The following is a 20468-nucleotide window of genomic DNA, read 5'->3' on the forward strand; positions in this document are numbered from 1 at the left end:
GGTCAGACCAAGTCGAAGCGCTGTCATTGGTTGAAATGTTTTGGCGGTCATCGCCAGTTCCGTAGTATGTATTTCTCCTGCTAGGTCTTACAGTTTCTGGAGTTCAGTGTTGTATTGGTATACTACTTTATTTCAGAACCGAAACAAACATACATAAGTACAACAATAATGAAGAAAAATTGTTACAAAACATATATACAACTCTAATTACACACATATTCCACATAAGTTACACAATTCAAATAGTAGTGCACCTTGCTTTCTTGTACTGTAGTGTAAAACCATATTGTTACAGAGGGAACAGTAACAATTTATGAGAGTGCAAACTTCCTTGGGGTGTGCCAGTGTGTCATAAGTAATGAAAGTCTGTAGCCCAGCAACACATAGTGCCTCCTGTTCAGATAGTCTGACAAACAGAACAGAATTTCTTCAGTTGTTTGAATGAAGAGTCCAGGGAAATCTGGATGTTGAATGATAGCTCATGATGACTCCACAGACTTACTTGTCCTAGAAGAAAACTGGAAGGGGTGGTAACTGGGTCTGTGATAGAATTGATGTAAGACAAAAATCAAACCTTTGAATGTTTTCATAATAATAGATGTAAGCGCAAAGGATTTCTAGTGATGATGCCAGGTTATATTAGCTTTTCTTGAAACTGGTATAATTGGAGTAAGCAGGAACAAAACATGGATCCCGAGACTGAATGAATATAACTCTGAACTCTGGGTCTAGTTGGTCAGCACAGAGGAGACAACACATCTCTACTTTGCTGAGATGTACGTTGCTTTGGACAAAAGCATCTGCTAAATGAATAAATGTAAGTGTAAATGTAAATCTAGGCCTGGTAGTATCTTCAAAGGCTGGAGGGCCTTCTGGACTTTGATGAGGAGGGACAGAGCCCTGTGATCTATCCTGTGAGTGTCCGCCCTCTGCTGAGAGCTTTGAAGGCAGGAAGTTTGGAGGTGGAAGAACTGCATGTTGATAACACTGACATACTTGTGTGATTCAAATCTGCAATAAAATTCAAATCCGCTTTTGCTCGGGGGCATCTGGGTGTAGTTACTTAAGATCCTTCTAGAAAGTATGTAGTGGAATGACCACCCCCTCTCACTCAAAACTGTTGAATCTAGTTAGTTAAATAGAATAGTTTGGTAACATCACTAACAAAGGCTTTTAACCTGAACGACATACAGTATTACCGTTTACTGGCTAGATATTAGGACGTGGGAAAGCTTCACTAACGACCTTGAGAAAGATACTTGTCATTGTATGCAGTACAACGAAAATTTGTGTGGCAGCCCTCAGGACAGCAGCAGAAATAACACAAATAAAATAAGCATTAGATTGAATGCTTTGAGTCCTTTTATATAGCTTTATATAGCTTTTCTACTGCTAACTTAGCCTCTGGGGGAATGAATGTATAGCTGCACCAACTGTTCACATAGGCGCACAGTCCTCCTCCTCCTCCGCTCTTCCCGGAGTCCCTTGTCCGATCCACTTCTGATCTCGCCCATCTTCTTGCTGGTAATCGACTTGGAGGTGTCAAGGAACAGCCTGGGAAGTGCTGGTTTGTACGGGTTAGCCTGTAGCCGAGGTGGCCCAGGTTCACCTCCCTGTTTCCTCTCCCTCCGCCTGCCCTGCCCTCGCTGGTGGGATGGCAATTCCAATGGGCTCTGGGTGGGGTAGGATCTCGGAGAAGATTAAAGTGGTGTTAAATCTGAATTTGTTTGGTGGTCTTTGGTGAAAAGTAACTGAGATCGGTAATATGAAATATATGCTGAAAGCTACTGCTGAGAGAACCTAGCTGCTGCATCTGTAAGCGCCCCCATCTTGACATGAAAATTTATATAATTAAAGACAATTACTAAGCCCTGAACAACCACACTGTCTGATGTTGCAACATCTGCTGCAGCTGAAAAGCCTGGGCTGCTTTAATAATTTAGTATCATCGTCAATACCACCTAAAAAGTTCCTCAATTTCTGGGTACTCAGGTTTACATTTCCAAAAACTGGTGTTTCGAGTATATAAATGATAAACATAGAAGTTGTGTGGCATTATTACTTTAAATGCCTGATTAATGAAGGACGCCTGGCGAAACGCCATTCTGGTATCACCTGCAATTTAATTGGTTCCGGGAGTACAAACTTCTCGTCTTGTTTTCAGAGCAACCAATCGGCGCTGAGGTCAGCTTTTAAATTGAACTAGGGCGCAACGTGTTCTAACAGTTGGTGAGTGGGTGAATCGGGCTGGGAGAGCGAGAACAATAGCACAAACTAGGTACTTTATTAAAGGTTTGTCGGGTTTATGGGTTTTTTTTTTAATTTTTATTTTAAAAACTTGTGCACGTATTTTAAAAAAAAAAAAAAAAAAAAAAAAAAATCTTTGTAAATAGTCGCCTTATCATCGAATTAGCTTTTTATAATTAGTAAGAGGTTACTAGCATTTTGCTTTTTAAAAAAAAAAAAAAAAAAAAAAAAAAACAAAAGCACAAACTGTGTTATATTGGGGCTACTAGAATACTTAGTTTATTGATTTTGTCTAAAGTGGTTTTTTTTTTTTTTACCTCAGGTTTCTCAAAGTGGAGGTAAGTCCCGCGCGAGATGAGCACGTACCGACCTGGCTTCACGCGCAGTTTTGAGAGATGCGACGTAGAGTCGCTGCGCCCCCCCGTGGAGGAGAGCGGTAAGGAAGACATTTTAGATTTTCCTCGTTCGTGCTCACGCGTTATTCTCAATGCAGTTTTCTCCGCAGTCAGTGTTTTTATAATCAATTCATGAGCCGCCTTTGAATAACGTCCACCGAATACCTTATAAATTAATGCCACAAATTGGTGCCAATACTGTGGTAATACGACTTCCCATCTTGGATTCTTTGTCTGAAAATCTTATGCTCAGTCTATCCTGGACAAGCAAGGTTCTAACCCTGAATTGATGCACTAAATATTTAGGTGTATTAAGTGGGTAAATCTTTTTACCTAAAACAAGTGTTGGCTAAATATGGGGACAGCTGGTAGTGTACTGGTTAGGCCTGCTGCCTTTGGACCCAAGGGTTGTAGGTTCAAATCTCACCTCTGGCTCTAATACCCTTGAGCAAGGTACCCTAAATTCCTCCAGTAAAACCCATCTGTGTAAATGGGTAAATAGAGTAGGTTAACATTCCAAAGTTCCTTTGGAGGAAGGCATCTGCTAAATGAATAAATTAGTATCTGGGATCTAGTCAATCATGTGTTTAGAATTTCCTTTTTTACTGAATGCTTCAGTTGTAACCTTTTGGAAGGTTACTACTCTCTCCACACATGCTTGGCACATGGTGAAAGTTGCCTGGATATCTTTACACTTCTTTGCTTTCTTGTGCCTTTCATTAGATGAAAACTCTGAAGATGACTGTGATCCTGACAAGCTAGTGCAGTGTCCGTTTGACAAGAACCACAAGATCCGGGCTTGTCGTTTTCCCTATCATATCATTAAGTGTCGCAAGGTATCTGCTGCTCTTTGGTATTTTTGTAATCTGTGTATTTTGTAGTGTATAATGACATTTTCTGCAAATGTCTGATCTTGAAATTAAATGAAATCATTTAATGAGTAAAGGGGCACAGTCTTAACACTTAGTCAACCTTCTGACCCTGCAGAATCACCCCAAGCTGGCAAATGAGCTCAGGACATGTCCTTTCAATGCTCGCCATTTGATGCCTAGTCATGAGCTGTCACACCATGTGGCAAACTGCACCGACAGACAAAAAGTCAAGGCGGACATAAGTATGATTATCATTGAGGATAATTTCTGGTGCATTTTGTTTGAAATGTCCCTTGTGTAACTCTGCTCCTTTTGTGCTTTCTTATTCCCATCTTTAGTGTGCACCACTGATCAGAAAAAGTGGAATGTTCCCCCCAGTACTGGAGCATATCTGAGCTGCACAGAAGACTGGGATCAAGGTTAAAGCTAGTTTTAATTTTTTAAACCAGTTTGGTCTTCCCACTGGGATGTTCCTTCAGTTTGCATGGAACTGCTACAGAACTTATAAGTGTGTGCGCCTGGAGGAGCACCTGCAAACAGTCTGCAAGTACCCTGTAATTGCATGGCCTAACAAGTTGTATTTTTTTTTCCCCCTAAAATGTACCAGCAAACTGCATTTTAGAACTGGGTGAACTAGATAATTGGATACTGCCCTATAATAGACATGGAGCTAAGATTGTATATTGTCAGAATATCACCTTTATGTTGATAAAATGATTATGCTCTTGGAGAATGCTGTGATCAGAGGTGAAGAATTGAGTTCCTACATGTCTGAATTCAGAATACCACTCCTGTAGGGTTGCAGTGTGGACTTGCTCTGATTGCAGACAGTTGCAGGTCAGTTAAGGGATCCTTTTGTTTGCAGAGGCAGATACCAATGTCCCCCCGTTTATCTGGGGAATCTCTACCTCAGTGATCCAAAGCAGGTTGGTGACTGGTTTTGCACCAGCTTTTCTTTCCACAATTATCTTGCCAAGTTTTCAGAAGACTGAAAATTGACTAGTGGAAACCTAACTCAAATTACTGACCAGTGATTTTTGCACTCATACAATGAAATGGATTCTGTCCAAATTGTTACCCTTGAGGGCTACTGAAATGTTAACATGTCAGCAAAGCTAATGGTTTAAAATGTCTCCAATAACTCAAATTAGTACTGAGACAATGACCTGCTTTTCTCATTCTGGCAGCATAGCAGTTATGCTTGTTAAATCAGGATGAAGGCTAGCTGACAGGAGTTCAAGTATTCTTGCAGTGAATGGTGTCACGCTGAGCACTTGGCATTTTTTTTTGTCCGTCTTCAGAGAAATACTGAAGTTGCTTGTGAATGACCCAAAGTCATTGCTCTTCCATACAGCCTAGAATCTGGTACTTCAAATTATCTGACCTCAGCTCGTCGTGCACCAAGGACTTTACCTTGGAATGTGAGTATTGATCTCATTTGCTGCTTTGAGGGAGTTCAGAAGAGTTGCTTCAGTTTCACACTTGTTTACTCTGGCTACTGCTTGACTCATAGGCTGACAGTATTTTTTATCCTAAATCCCCTCCTCTTCCTGTCCGTAGGGTCTCTAAGTAGCCTTAAGGCAGTATTGATGGCTGGCCACCTGTTCTTCCTGGATGCTGCAAGTCTGCACTTCCATTTTTACTTTGTTTCTAAAAATCACTGTTCTAATGTAAAATTTTAATGGCTCTGCTTTTACAAAGCACTTTAGTTTTGTAATAAATGTTACTTTGTCAAAGCATTGTTAAAGTTAAAACTTTGTAAAGGTTAACTGTACTAATACATACTAGTCTTACAAGTTGTATCTAGTAAGAATGTCCTCTGCAGGTGTCATTCCAGGTTCTTTTGGTTTTTAAGGGACTTGAGGTTTGTCTTCTGCAGAAAACATTCACTGCATCACTGCAGTCATGTGTACCTATGCATGTTTGTGTTCTGTTTTGCTGGGGACAGAACTGTGTGGGCAGAGTCATGAATAGGCAGGTGCTGCAGCCTGGTGCTGATGTCAACATATATCAGCACTTGGGCAGGAGTGGGTGTGTGGCCACCAGTTGCCCCTTCAAGACATGTCCCTTCTAGCCTCTAACCCACTGTGGCAGTAGCCTCCTTTCAACTCGGGCTACAACTGCCTTCTGTCACACACCCGCAGCAAGGTTTTTTTTTTCCCATGTTTGCAGTTGAATGCTGCATTAAATGGTGTTCACTTTGTAGTGTTTTTGTTTAGTGGTTTCTGCACAGTTACTACAATGCTTTGATTTAGTCTTGAAGGTTGGTGCCTAAATTCTGCAGCTGCTGCTTTGAACATCACCAGCCAGGACTCTTTAATACATCTTTTGGACAGACTTCATCTAGATGTTTGACTGCTAGGTCATACGAAGTCTTATGTTATAGTTCCCAGGTGTTGCCTTTGTCATCAAAACATGCAGTAAATTTGTCATTTTACTTCTCTAGAGCTGTTTTAGAACAAAAGGTAGCAAGAGGACCAGTTCTGACTTCCTGGTGGTATTCTTTTGGGTTAGCCTCAATCTAAGATGTTAAACATTTAGTGGGAAACCTAGATAGTCATAAAATATTGGTGTGCAGTCCTGATTGCTTGTTAAACCATTTTTGTGCAATTAAACTTCAAGTTCAAGTCACTTATTGTCATTCCTCTATATAACTCATATGCAACACAACAGGACCTGAAGTGGCTGCTGCTGTGCTGCCATCTTGAGAAACTTGACAATCATTTTGTAGCCAACTCCTTTTAGAAATGAATAAACTTGATGAATTAGGATCAACATTAACTTTAATTCTAAGTGACAAACCTTGTCACCACTCTTGGGGGGGGGGGGGGGGGGGGGGGGATTATACTGAATAATGTAATTCAACTCCGGTTGAGTGAAGTGCTCTTATGTCAATCAAGAGGTTGTCTGTAGCCTTTCCCGGAAGGTAGTGTCTGAGGCTAGCTAGGGTATACCCTGGATAGGATGCCAGTCCATTAGGGTAGCCATGTACATTAGTCACATACTTCATGGACCAATTCCCCAAAAGCAGCTGTCTTTGGAAGACGAACTAGACCACAAGAAACCCACACAAATTCTATAGACTGAGCTGGTTTGAGCTCCAGATCAACAGCCAAGGCCCTGTGGCACCATGTTTACATCTGTTCATTTTGCTGATGCTTTCCTAAAAAGCATCTTACATTAAGCTACTTATTTACCTATTTGTACAGCTGAGTAACTTTTACTGGAATGTTTTGGGGTAGGTACCTCACTTAAGACTACTTTAGCAGTAGGTGGGGTTAATCCTGTAATGTTCAGATTTTAACAACTCTGCTGCACCTTCCACCATGTAGCTCAGGACCACAGCTGAGAAAAACAGATGTACAACTGTTTTCTATGTAAAGGTAAGTGGGGAGAAACCTTGTACCACCTTTATTTAAATTTACATGTGTACAGGTATTTCATATGCTCTTTGCACATTTATACAGGTAAAACCAAGGCATTAAAGAGTGTAAATGGTCTTTCCAAAAGCATTTTGTTCAGTTTGAAGTCCCATCTACAGCATCCGAGTCCTATTCATGTCCAATTATCAGAATTGTGCACTTGTTACATAAATTAGTGTTCTACTCTCCTGATCTGCAGTTAAAATTAGCAACACCTAATACTGGTCAGTCAAGTTCAAGAGCATAACTTCCATATATCATTCTTCTGAAGTGCATCTTGGAGCCAAGGAATTCTATAAATACAACTTGTCTAATTTCCTTTTGCTATGTTAATTTCTTCAGTATTAGCTAGATCAGTATTTTGATATTGTATGCTTTGCTGTGACATGAAAAAGATGGTAGCAAATACATTGGACTGCTTTGAGATGTGCTTTTATTGTGCCTGGCTAGGGACACTTTTTGCATAAGTTTAGGCTTCAAAATAACAACCGTGCATCGTTTATCATACACATTCCAGTGTGGTCTCCTCCGGAAGGAATGCGTTGTGACTAATCCAGGGTGTTAAACTGCTGCTGTGGAACAGTTAGGGGTGTGGGTGGTTCTGCTGGAGAGCAACTCACATGTGTTGACAACTGAGTATGATGCTGCTGGAGGCGGAGGGCAGGGAGGGGAGGATTATGGGAACAGTTTACAGAATACATACTTACAAGATGTTTGTATTAAAGTTAGTGTTAGGGTGACCAAATGTTCCATTACTTTTTAAATGTTTTGCAGGTTTATATACAATTTATTTAATCACAGCATTGTCTGTACATTTGCAAACTGAAAATATTGTAATCCTAAAACACTAGATATTCTATGAAAATAAATTGCTGTTAAAGACTCACTCTAGAGCTACTTTTTATTTACTTGATATGGCTGGACTGTTATGTAAATTCTAGAAGGCTGGCTTTGTCGTCGGGTTGTAGGAAAGGCTCCCCATCTTGTAGTTTTAAGTCGGCTACTTGACTGTGGATTGAGATGATTTTCCCAAATAGACGCTTCTATTATTCTGGAGTGAAAATCACTCTTTCACTCTATTTACATCCAGAGAGGGAAGGAAATATGCCTTTTAGTGCCATGTGAGGTTTTGTCCTGTGACCTGTTTCCCTTTCAGAAAAGGGAAGCAGAGGAGGAGTGCAACACATAGTTCCTACAAACAAGTGTGTAAACATTTATAACAATGGCTCAAGGAGCTTGGAGCACCATCTGCTTCATACTACGTGTGTTTATGGTTACATATGAGTACGCAGTGATGCTGAGATGGGAAGTACATGGGTTCTAAAGTAGATTAAGAAACACTGTTTGAAAGCTTAAGAAAATATGGGACTTTTTTGGGTCCTGCTGACTTTTCTTTGCATTGCTAAACACACTGGAAAGAGAATAAACCTACAAAGCAAACAAATGTATGATTGCTGGTAGCCTAGCTCTGAATTTACACTTTGATCTATTTTTCAACAGTGAATTACCTTACTGGAGATAGGGCAGTTTGAGCATGCCACCAAGGCTGTATGTAACCTCCTATTGTTTGTTCTCTTTGTTAAACTAGAGAAGTATTCCCCCATGAGATACACAAAGGGATCTTTCTCTTTCAGGAAAACATCCCACCTATTGAAGAGCATCACTATGACCTTAATCTTGCAAGGCACACTGTTTGAATTCTGGTGACATTTCCTGTTCAATAGCTGTGCTCCTGCCTGCCACCTTCAGATACAATGTCTCCCCATGGCTCTGTGCTGCTCCCAGACATGTGCGGTGGGGGGTGACCTTTTATTTCATTTTTTCCCCCCTGGAATTAATACAAAAGCGAGGGCCACATGGCTTATTTTGGACTTCTTCCTAGCGGGACCGGATGAGGTCATGCCTTTTAGTTAAGTTGTTCTTACACCCGTAATACATTTAGAAAACAAAATAGCACTCAGTGGTTCTTCTTAACTTTGAATATTGAAAGACTGGTTTGACAGATTCATCCTTCAATCCAAGCAGGTCCATCTAACTAGGTAAAAATAACAATATTGAGATTTTGCTGCAAGTAACATGTAAGGTTTTCCCTACTCTAGTTGACCATTTCATGGTGCCTTTCAAACAAATTTAATCTGTTTCCAGATCCCAAAAAACAAAGGTAAGGTCACAGTGATACTGAAACCTCAAAGAACCAAAGGTAGTCAATGAAAAACTTACTTGTTGCACTTCATCTAATCTAATGTAGTTGATAGCTGGTCAAAGATGCAAGGTACAGTCAGCTCTGAGATTTCATTTTAATTTTGAATTTCACATTACATATTCTTTGTAATTGAATTACATTGCTGTCACTATTTTCTATTTGCTGCTTGGCTTATATTACATGTTTTGCATATAATTAAATGGGACCTGACGTTTGTAATTTTCATAGTATGTAGAACACCAAGTAGCTCTTCTGTCCAAGTCAGAAATATTTATTCCATATAAGTGGTATTATGAGTAACATTTTTAATGGGTAAAAAAGTATGTCTACGGGTGAGTGTGAATACCTTTGTACCGAGTTCTGTGGATATTTTATTAAATGAGATCTGAGTTGGCTGGGTAACAAACTGAAATCCTGAACTGTCCAAGAGGAAATGAAAATTCCTAGTGGATGGACTTAAATTACACCATTAATAGAGAAATCTTGTTTCATGAATTTACCCCCCCCCCCCCCAGGTGTTTACTGTGTTTCGTAGTATTTGCTTTTGACTTATAGTGTAACACCGGCCTCCCTAAGACATATACTCTCTGGGACCATATATGGACACACATGCACAGGAAAGTCTGTATGGAAACAAAAACACTGTGTGTTGCATGCATTCCAATAAATGGTATGCACAAATAAAATGTCAGTATGTAAAACAGCCACTTAAATGATTTTAAACATGTAATGTCATACTTTTAAAACAGTTTCGATGGCTGCTAGTTCCTGAATTGATATCAAAGCTTGGCACATCAATGGAATGGCTAAACCCACACACTCTGGTACAGGGAACAGAATGCAGTGAAATTACATGGGTCAATTGAACCTCTTATCTATGTGAACCACAGATGAGGTTGACAAAGGGAATAATCATCCCATTTTTGGCTAACAAAGACCTGTCCTTTATGACCAGTACCACTTTAAAAAAGTGAACTGGGTCTGAGCGAGTGTGATTAATACACAGTAACACAATGAACAGATCAATCTCATGGTGACAATGAGCTCCATTGTTCCAGCCCTAGGGTGGGACGACAGTGCCGGCGCCATACAGCCAAAGGACAAGCAAATGGACCAAAATGTCTAGGTAACTTGCATCTCCACCTGTATCACATATGGTCCCAAGTGCTTATGTATGTACACACACTCCCTGGCTGAAACTGCTTCTCCCCAGTGGGGTCGCGGTGAACCGGACCCTAACCTGGCAAGACGGGGCATAGGGCTGGATGGGGAGGGGACACACCCAGGATGGAACGCCAATCCATCACAAGGCACCCGAAGCGGGACTCAAACCCCAGACAGCAGGACCTGGCCAAACCTGCTGTGCTACTGCTTCATCACGTATGTACTATGGGCCAATTTTTTAAAAAAATATATTTCCTCTGTTTATCCATCCGAAGTATCTTTAATGCTGACCCGGCAGAATGCGCTTTTCAGTCTTTATTGGCGTCATACAACAGAGACCATCCGTGTGGGCTACTTTATCAAAATAACACCAAATAACCACAACTTTCAGACACTTCTTGCTTTGGTATTAGTTTATTTATAAAAACACTTAGTTTGGTAGGTTTGGGACTTTTCCATATTATAATTTGGGCGAATCGATTGTATGACCCTAGGAGTGTCCTTAATTTTACTTAATTTTACCAGCAGCTTCCATTAATCTTAAAGCAGTAACATCCGAGATTTCGGAGCTGATCGTCTAGGACTCTCCCGACACCAGAAACTGCTTCTTTTCGTACAAATATCCCACGAAAGTACTAGAAGTGAATGCACTGAACCACGCGTTCAAATCACACATCCATACGAAGAGCACAACTGGCATCCAGGTCCTATTGTTCTCGTTCAGCTCATGCTGTAAATTCCGCGGAGAGGGGCCATCTGGTCCCCCAGTCTAAGAGGAGACCATCGCGATCTCAGTCTCCTTGGACGGTCTGCGCTCCTCCACCAGCAGGCTGATCATGCTCTCGGACCTCATGAGCAGGTTGCAGCCCAGGCAGAAGATGCCGAAGATCACGGTGAGGCAGAGCACGCAGAGCACGGCGATCTGGAGCGCGCCGGCCGTGCGCGGCTCCCCTTGGAAGCCTTGGTCCGCTTGGAGCGATCCGTCCGTGGACGAGTTACAGCATCGAGCCGCGGCTTCCATCGCCACTTCGGCCAGGGTCCGGTTCAGAAGTGCCATCAGGGAAGTAGTAACACGGGTCTCCTCCGTGATTTATAGAAACACCATAACAATATGGTCCATATGATCCCAAGTAACTTAAGGTATTCTTCGGTGTTTTCTTTACATACCCTCCCGGGTAATAATCATGATGAATGAATTTGGCTTTTAAGTAATTGGAAGACGTTCAAAATAAGATTTTCTTCACTTCCATCTTTCACTTTTCACCGCACGTTTCCTCCTCGGTCCCTTTGGATAGATTAGGCCAAATGTCAGGCAATAAATAGGAGCGACAGAAAGGGCTCCGTTTTTAAGGGTGAGACGCGCACGTGCCGGCTGTGCGCTCGCGCCGAGGCTCCGCCTCTCTGACCCCCTGTCGGGACGCCGTGGAATTTACGTAAGCGAGTGGACGGGAAGGAGCGCACTGCCCCCCTCGTCCCTGTTCTCCTGCCCACTTTCCCCGATCCCCTTAAATTTTCACATCTTCGGGGCTTTTTCGGCCCTTGATTCACTGATCTCATGTTGCGTTTGAAAGCAAGTGACACATTTTAGTCCCTAAGGAGCGATAAAAGGTGGTTTTTCTTATAATAGTAAAAGTGAAGGCAAAAAAGGCAATGAATTATTATTATATCCCCATAGAAACGTTTGCATTGTCACAGATCACCTACTGTGCAGTGCAGGTACACACTCAGTCTGAGAAATAGTGCAAAGTTGAAATTATGAAACTATTTATAATTCTTTAAGTGGAGTCTGCGCTATTTCTGGACACGTGGTTCGCAGAGACGCCGGCAAACCATACTGTGCTGCCAGTGTTACTTAAGGTTCCGCATGTAAACCAGTCTGAAAACATACAGTTGTTGATCAGTAGTTTTACTTTTCAGTTTTATGTCTTTTATTCATATGTTGCCCTTCTGTGGTGTGTTCGGTCAAATCTGGCTATATGAAATTGTAATAAATAGCAAGGAGTGTGAAAAAGGCCAGACTGAGGAATTCACACACACACAGGCGAGTGGAGTAATTTCATGTAAATGAGGTCTATAGACCACAAATTCGAAAAAAGAACCTTGTGATAATGACTAGCAATGAAGTTGGTGAAAAGTGTAATGCAGTGGTAGGTGATCTGTGTTTTAGTGGCTTTATAAACAATTGTGACAGGCTGCCCAATTGTGGAATAAAAAACAAGGGATCAAGTCAAGCGGGTTTTTATTGTCATTCCTCTGTATAGCATGTATACAGTGGAACGAAATGTCGTTTCCCCGGAGACCGTGATGCAACACAGAACAGGAGTACAAGACAGTAAATAAATACACAGGACAGGACAGGATGTGGACATGGGCTGTGAACTGTAGGCAGTTTGTAGTGTATGGAGTCATGCTAGGCTAGTTGTTTGACTGTGCCAGGTGAGCGCTGGGAGGCGGCGGGGTGTTGAGTAATCCGACCGCCTCAGGGAAGAAACTGTTGCGGAGTCTGCTGGCGGCGGCACGCACGGATGCTCCTGTACCTTCTGCCAGATGGCAAGAGTCCATGAGAAGGGTGAGAGGGGTCGTCCACGATACCGGTGGCTTTGCGGACACAGCGGATTTCGTATGAGGTGTCGATGGTGGGTAGAGGGACTTCGATGATCTTTATAGCTGTTCTCACAATTCGCTGTAGGGTCTTGTGGTCGGAGACTGTGCGGTTCCCGTACCACACGGTGAGACAGCTCAGGATGTTCTCTATTGTCCCTCTGTAGAAGGTGGTGAGGATGGGAGGGGGGAGTTTGGCTCTCTTCAGGATAAATATAATATAATGAGATTGTACTGTATATGCTTCTGTAATAAAGCAAAACTAGATGAAGTGATGGTGGGCAGATGGATAAGCCAGTCCTGCTAACAAATGATTTTTTTTTTTCTCTTAATAGTATTAATATAATACATATAAAAAAACCCAAGACAGCTTAACTATTTTTTAAAACCTAAAAACACAATCAGAACAAATACTGTCTTAAGCCTCAAAAATGTTCTTTTTATTAGTACTGACAAGGATATGACTTAATTATTATAAATAATATGATAATATCTTCTGAGCCACCATATCACCATGGATACATGTAAACCCCCATAACTTGAACTACTTCCAGCAAGGTGACAAACTAAAATAAGATAAACCACTGATACTGCAGTTTGCTTAATTTTAGCTGATTCTTATATGTTCTGTCTTTCAGTAAGTGCAACATTGTCTATGCATAAATGAATGTCCAAAGTTTATATACAGAACTATAGTACTCAACAATTTTTTTTAAAAGTTGTCTGCTTCGGAGATAAAATGTGCTATTTATTATGGATTTAGATGTTCTGAATTCAAATCTGACAATTACAATTGCTGATTGGCTACTGTTTCCAAGATATTTAAGTTTTTACATTTTACGTATTACGTATATGGTGTACATAGCAGATTTCTAATCGTGAATTGTAAACCTAGGTCTGTTCATGTGTTTATGGTTGTTTCACTTGATATTATGTCACCTGCCCTGTTTATGTAACACTTACTATGTATCGATTCATAATTCAGTCCTTATTCAGTGTCTGTGCTCGGCTTGTCTCTTGCAGTCATTAAATGGAATATTTCTTGTCACTGCGCAGCAGGGGAGGAGGATGGAACAAAATCTGAGTCATGTGACATTGATGGTTCAGGACCGGAAGTTTCATCCTCTTCCTCATCTGACTCAAGTGTGAATGACTCTGGTGCAACAGAAGCTGATAGTTCTTCTCTGTGGGGTACAGGGCGCATAGCTGATGGAATGTTTGGATGCTGCACAGTCAGATTTTTCTTCTTTGACAAACCTTTTCCGACCGGAGGTGCCATGCAGAAGTAACAGTTGCTGCTATGATCTCTTGGCTCTCTCCAAGTCATTGGCACGGCTAAAGGGATACATTTCCTTTTCCCGTTGAAGCATATGTGAGGGGTACAGTTCTTGTCCTGATCTCCCGTTCTGCAGCCAAAATATAGGTGTTAGGCTTTCTGAACCATAGTAGTTATACTGCGCTTTTGTGGTGCAAAAGTCACTTTACCACAAATATAGCAGAAGTTCAGAAGTTATCTGCCTTGTTCACACAAGTAGGAGGCGTCTCTGCTCACTTTGGCTGGAATGAAACATTTACAAATAAGAGAGTATAACACTACGAGTTTTAGAGCTAATATAACACAATTTGTTCAGGAAAGCATGATGTGGTAAGCTGAGTTCTGTAATGCCAGCAATAACATGATACAACCCATGTCATGTATGATGCAATACCAGATTTACATTCATTCATTATTTTTGTCTAAGAACAAGTATACTGTCCAAACCCAGCGATTTATTTCTTCATATGTCCTGTGAAAGATGTCCGTGTATTTTAGTTGCGATCCAAGTCCCTTTTTAACTCACTTATCATATGCTATTCCCATATGTGTGCACATGTACATGTAAATACTGACAGAGTACCATCTTAAAAACTAGAGCCAATGAGCAATTTTGAGCATCATTTCCATTCTCAGTGACCCAGAACTAGTGAAGTTTGACTTCATTTGTTTCGGAAGCATTTTGGCTGTAGACCAATTAAGTAGATGTTCCTAGACACCGCCTTTATATTATACAGACAACCTTTTATATTATGCAGACCTATAATTTCTATGCAGACAACACTGCTAAGTATACTACTGAAGATAGCTGGTGATGTAGTTCACCTGTAAGAATACCCTGCTGTTTAAATGGATAAGTCATTGTAAGTTGCTTGTTGTATAAACTGAGTTAGTCACCTTGGGAAAAAAATGTGCTCTCCAAATACACACACACACAAACACATTGCCTGAAACCTCTTTTTCCAAGTGGGGTTGCAGCAAGCTGGAGCCTAACCCGGTAACACAGGGCTCAAGGCCGGAAAGGACACGGACGGACACACGGGGACACACACACACACATACACACACACACACACACACACACACACACAGAGGATAGGATTCCAGTCCATCACAAAGCACCCGAAGCGGGACTCGAACCCCAGACCCACCAGAGAGCAGGCATAGGCCAAACCTGCCGTGCCACCGCACCCCCACTTTTCAAATATAAATCATAAATTATTATTATTGTTGTTGTTATTGTTATGTGTTACCTACATGCAGGTTGTTAATAATAATACTAGTTATGAGATAATAGTGTTATCTTTAAAATGAAATGTACTATAATCAAAATTAATTGAGCGAGGCCCAGGTGCAGTTCACCTGATGTCCAGCAGGTGTCAGCATTGACCAATAGGGAGCGCAGGGCTTCTATTTTAGAAGTGCATTCCTAGAGCATGGCTCATACTACAACAGGTGTCTCGCACACAGTCCTTGGAGGGCCGTGCACTCACTCGTCTTCATTTCATGACCTTCTCCTCAATGAATTGGCTCAATTAATTGGTAGTTGTCTGCAATGCTCGTTTCTCTTCATTTCCCCAGTGGATCAGCAGGAAAACAAAGATGACAGATTAATAGAACTTAAGGCAATGGCCATTATTCCAGGGAAGTCCTGGACTTCTAGAATGAATTGCAGACACATTGTGTCTTTTACTAGTTGTAAGTGGCTTCTGCTAAAAAGCATCTGCTAAAAGAAAAAATCTTTAAGTTTTATGTCAGTCCTAGTGATTGTGAAAGTGACACTGTAGTTACACAAGAAAACAGACTCAAGGGCTTTTAAACAGAACTGTGCCATTGACACAAAAAGTATTCATATTTTCCTATGATTGGGGATGACAAAGAAATGATTTGGCTATGGCCAAGGTATATATGATAGCCAAAGTTCAGCTTTGTCATGGTTATTAGGTGTGACATTAATTAACAGAATCTTTGATGTAAATTTACATTTGGTGCATTTTGGTAGATATTTTTTCCGAGGTGCCGTACAAATCAGAGGCAACAACAGGATTCCCACAAGAGGCAGCAGGTTACACATGATTATTGGAACGCTGCTTGATGTCATTTTCATAGTAAACACATTCTAGTAATTTCCTGTACAAGCAAAACACAAATGACAATGGAAGTACCAGGAGGTGAAGGACTAACTTACAAAGCTTTTAGGAGCTCAGACAGGAAATGCCTCTGACGGAGGAACTGAGACCTTTCTTGAATGCTCAGAGAGATTCAGCAGTTTTGAGGGACAGAGGGACCCCATTCCACCACATCTGAGTCAAAACTAAGAACCAAAAGAGTGTAAAATTTTGTACCTCTTGTGAGTGGGACTGTCAAGCAGTCAGCGACCAAGGAGCACAGCCCTATTGCTGGGTGTTGAGAGGGATCAGGTCCTGTAGGTATCTGGGTGCAGGTCCTTTGACTGTTTTGTAGGCTGTAAGCAGAGTGTTGAACTTGATACAGGCAACTACAGGAAGCCAACAGAGAGAGGTGGGGAGGGGAAAAGCACAGGAATGCTTGGTGGGAGATGGGAATGCCAGGTCAAACACAGCATTCCGTATCAACTGGAGAGGCCTGATGGCAGAGGCTAGAAGACAAGACAGGTGGGAACTGCAGCAGTACAAGCTGAAGGCACATAGCCTGGACCAAGAGCTGAGTAAAGTGTGGGGTGAGGAAAAGGGGGATTCGGCAGATGTTGCAGAGGATATGTCTACAAGAGCGAGTTATGGCTGTAATTTGTTATGAAAAACAAATGTGGTGGTCAGTTGTTACTCCTAGGTTTTTGACTACTAGTGAAGACTAGATGATCAAGTCTTCCAGCAACATAAAGAGCTCTTGACAGGGGGAAGGACCAGCATAGACATGGAGGGTTTCAGCCTTGAAGAGCCTGAGTCGCAGGTGGTGATCGGGGATCCAGGTGGTTCTGTCTTGCTGGTCCCAGAGGAATGCTGCAGTGTACGAGCATATATATATGTCGAAGGGGGCGGGGGGTTGAGTATAGGAAGGGCTGTGTATCATCTGCAAAGCGGTGATAAGAGAAGCCGTAGGAGGTGATTACTCAGCCAACGGAAGCAATATAGATAGAAAAGGGTGAAGGGCCAAGAACCAGCTTTTAGTTAACTGGATTTTTAGTTTTAATCCATAAATGAGGTGGGTAAATCTACATTTCTATTCCTCTTCCTCTCATTTTCTCTCTTTAGCCTTTCCACCTTTGCCGACAGTTTAACCTCTCATTAACCTCATCAGTATCTTATATAGGACACTTGTGGTTTGCTGCTCTGAGACAGTGTATAATATCTTTACTGCATAGGCTGTAAAGAGATTTTGGTCCTCTGTTTTTGAAAAAATGTATATTAAACTGTACTCACAGACTTAAACACACAGACAAATAAATAGATAAATAATTTTTTCAATTCATTTTGATTGTTTCTTTAATATCAGATGTGTGGATGGGTCCTGATGCAAGTAAAGGACAACAAAACAGTTCACAGTTGTCTTCAGATCATCATTTGCTCTTATAGTGTCAAAGACGTCTTTGCTCAGTTGCCGCAGACAGTGAGGTGACAGTTAATGTGTGCCATTATCATGCTGTTTCTAGCAGCGTCTGCAGTCACATTTGCCAAATGTAAAACTCCCCTAACCTTCCAGGGAGTTTGACTGCCAAGCGCCGTGCTAATCCGAGGAGGGGCCTCCCTGCCAACACAAATCCGTTGCTCCTAAGTGGCATTATTGATTCCATGTGATGAGGCACTATTTTTAAACTCCAGTCTCATGTTGGAAGTGTTCAGATTACAACAGCTACCATCTAGGAAGACAACATATGACTCCAGTGGGCCACTGTGTGTGCACTGCAGAGTCCATAGCTGTGTCTGAGGTCCCAGAATTGTGCAGATTCTAGGTAGCGAACGTACTACCGGTATGATGACTTTGGAACTTGTCTCGCTCCATCACGTTACTCTCCTGAAATTCTAGCAGCAGTATTTCTTGCATGATTGATGTCAACATTTGTGCAGAAGTTTTGTTTGCTTTTAAAAATTCTAGTGTTTGGTGGCCTAGAGGATTTTGCACACCTTGAAGTGAAATGCTGGGATGTCGTTCAGTAATGAGAAGCGAAACATATATTTTCAGTGGTAGCCTGAAGCACGAAGCCAGCTTTTGACTGCCAACTATTTAGCTCAGCCAGGCCATGCACATAGCAATGAGTGAAAATGACCCTTTTTTACTAAAAATGTGTGGGGGGGGGGGGGGGGGGGATATCTGCAAATTTTTTAGTAGGTAAAATCTTAAGTTAGCTACATTGTTTTAGATAGAATCGATGGTTAATTTAAAATTACAACTCTGCCAAACACTGATTGGAATTGCATAAATTTGCAAGCTTATTAATAAATCATTACACAATTCCCCTGACACTTTTTTCCAAAGCAACTTATGATGTTAAACTACCTACAGTTATTTACCCATTTATAGAGGTGGGAAGTTCTACTGGACCAGTTTAAGGCAAGTACTTTTCTCAAGGGTGCTACAGCTGGGATTCAAACCTGCAACCTTTTGGTTGAACAGCAGCCACTCTAACTGAGGGGCATGGTGACACAGAGAGTAGTGGTGGTGCCTCACAACAGTTGGGTGGTGTAAGAGGACATGGGTTCGATCCCTGCTCAGTCCATGTGGAGTTTGCATGTGCTCCCTGTGTCTGTGTGGGTTTCCGCTGGGTGATCTGGTTTCCTCCCACAGTCCAAAGACATGCTGTTCAGGATCCCTCATGGTGTGTGAGTGACAGAGCGAGTGTGTTTCATGGATGTATAGATGAGTGACCCAGTGTAAGTAGTGTATCTAGCAGTGTAAGTCACCTTGGTGAATAAGGTGTGGGCTGATAACACTACACAGAGTTCCCTGGAAGTGGCTTTGGAGAAAAGCGTCTGCTAAATAACTAAATGTAACCACTACACTACCAGTTTGAGCAGCTCCTCTCCTTCATCCCTTGCCGCGAATCTCAAAGCAGCATCGTTTCATTCTTGCGCTTATTACTGTTGGACTCCACAGTATAACAGAGTGAACTGAGGAGTTTGTGGGAAACTGCATCAATATCTGGAGCAGAAGTGAAACCGAACGATGAGGAAGTCAATAGGAGACATTGCTGTTTCCTCAAAGCCTCAGTGCAGCGGACTCTGAACAGCAGCCCTTGTTTACAACATGGTTCCATCTGAGAGAATCGTTCTTTTCCTTTCAGGCAAAGTCAAAGAGAACTTTTTGTCTCAGATGAACTGTTTTATGATTCAGTACTTCCTTAGCCCACACATTCAAAAATTCCCTCATGGTTACAGAAAGAGAATGAGATTCTTCTGTTTGGTTTTACGTCAGGCGAGCAGTTGGAGCCATTACGAATTTGTACAGATGATTATTGTGTAACTCAAGGGTTCCTCTGTGTATCCGTGGCCTGGAGTTGATCTGGGGTCCTCCCAGTCTTCAATAGCACTGTTGTCCTAGACGTCTAGGTGGAAGTTTCTTGTCAGGGTGGAATAAACTGGAGAAAGTTTCCCTTCTATCTGCAAGATTCTGTTTTGTATCTAATCAATAAAGATTTATATTTATATACGTTGTATTTTAAGGCTGTTGAAGAAACTTCTAATATTTTTAATGTTGATATTTTTAATTAAGTCCCCAGAGCACATTTGCATGAATAATGCTATCTTGTTTTGTATTATTATTATTATTATCAGTGGAGGGGGGGTGCGGTGGCGCAGTGGGTTGTACTGGGTCCTGCTCTCCGGTGGGTCTGGGGTTCAAGTCCCACTTGGCGTGCCTTGCAACGGACTGGCGTCCCGTCCTGGGTGTGTCCTCTCCCCCTCCAGCCTTACGCCCTGTGTTGCCGGGTTAGGCTCCAGTTCCCCGCAACCCCGTATGGGACAAGCATTTCAGAAAGTGTGTGTGTGTGTGTGTGTGTGTGTGTGTGTGTGTGTGTGTGTGTGTGTGTGTGTGTGTGGTGGCTGCACAGCAGGTTTGGCTGGGTCCTGCTGTCTGGCTGGTCTGGTGTTCGAGTCCTGCATGGGGTGCCTTGCGACGGACTGGCATCCCGTCCTGGGTGCGTCCTCTCCCCCTCCAGCCTTACGCCCTGTGTTGCTGGGTTAGGCTCTGGCTCCCCGCGACCTCGAATGGGACAAGCAGTTCAGACTGTGTGTGTGTGTGTGTGTGTGATTATTATTATTATCATCATTATTATTT

The 20468-nt window shown here is 42.0% G+C and overlaps 2 protein-coding genes across 6 annotated transcripts; one reads left to right on the forward strand and one right to left on the reverse strand.

Annotated features, from left to right (window-relative positions):
- Window positions 1-31: 31 nt before the first annotated feature.
- gtsf1 (gametocyte specific factor 1) lies at window positions 32-6141 on the forward strand. Of its 5 annotated transcripts, none has more exons than XM_018760181.2 (8): window positions 32-64; window positions 2570-2683; window positions 3366-3478; window positions 3630-3756; window positions 3853-3933; window positions 4380-4440; window positions 4869-4935; window positions 5075-6141. In XM_018760181.2, exons 2-8 carry the CDS (start codon window positions 2602-2604, stop codon window positions 5081-5083), a joined length of 540 nt encoding a protein of 179 aa, XP_018615697.1. In that variant the 5' UTR covers window positions 32-64; window positions 2570-2601; the 3' UTR covers window positions 5084-6141. The 5 variants fall into 5 exon arrangements, with proteins under 5 accessions (XP_018615697.1, XP_018615698.1, XP_018615693.1 ...); XM_018760182.2 differs by lacking the exon at window positions 32-64 and adding an exon at window positions 2210-2229; XM_018760177.2 differs by lacking the exon at window positions 32-64 and adding an exon at window positions 2223-2292.
- A 4909-nt stretch (window positions 6142-11050) lies between these two features.
- On the reverse strand, window positions 11051-11660 carry rprm3 (reprimo, TP53 dependent G2 arrest mediator homolog 3). The gene has a single exon (XM_018760415.2). The coding sequence runs from the start codon at window positions 11358-11360 to the stop codon at window positions 11073-11075; it is 288 nt and encodes a 95-aa protein (XP_018615931.1). The 5' UTR covers window positions 11361-11660; the 3' UTR covers window positions 11051-11072.
- Window positions 11661-20468: the final 8808 nt, after the last annotated feature.

Source organism: Scleropages formosus, chromosome 19 (assembly GCF_900964775.1).
Source record: "Scleropages formosus chromosome 19, fSclFor1.1, whole genome shotgun sequence".
In the NCBI taxonomy this organism is placed as follows: Eukaryota; Metazoa; Chordata; class Actinopteri; order Osteoglossiformes; family Osteoglossidae; genus Scleropages; species Scleropages formosus.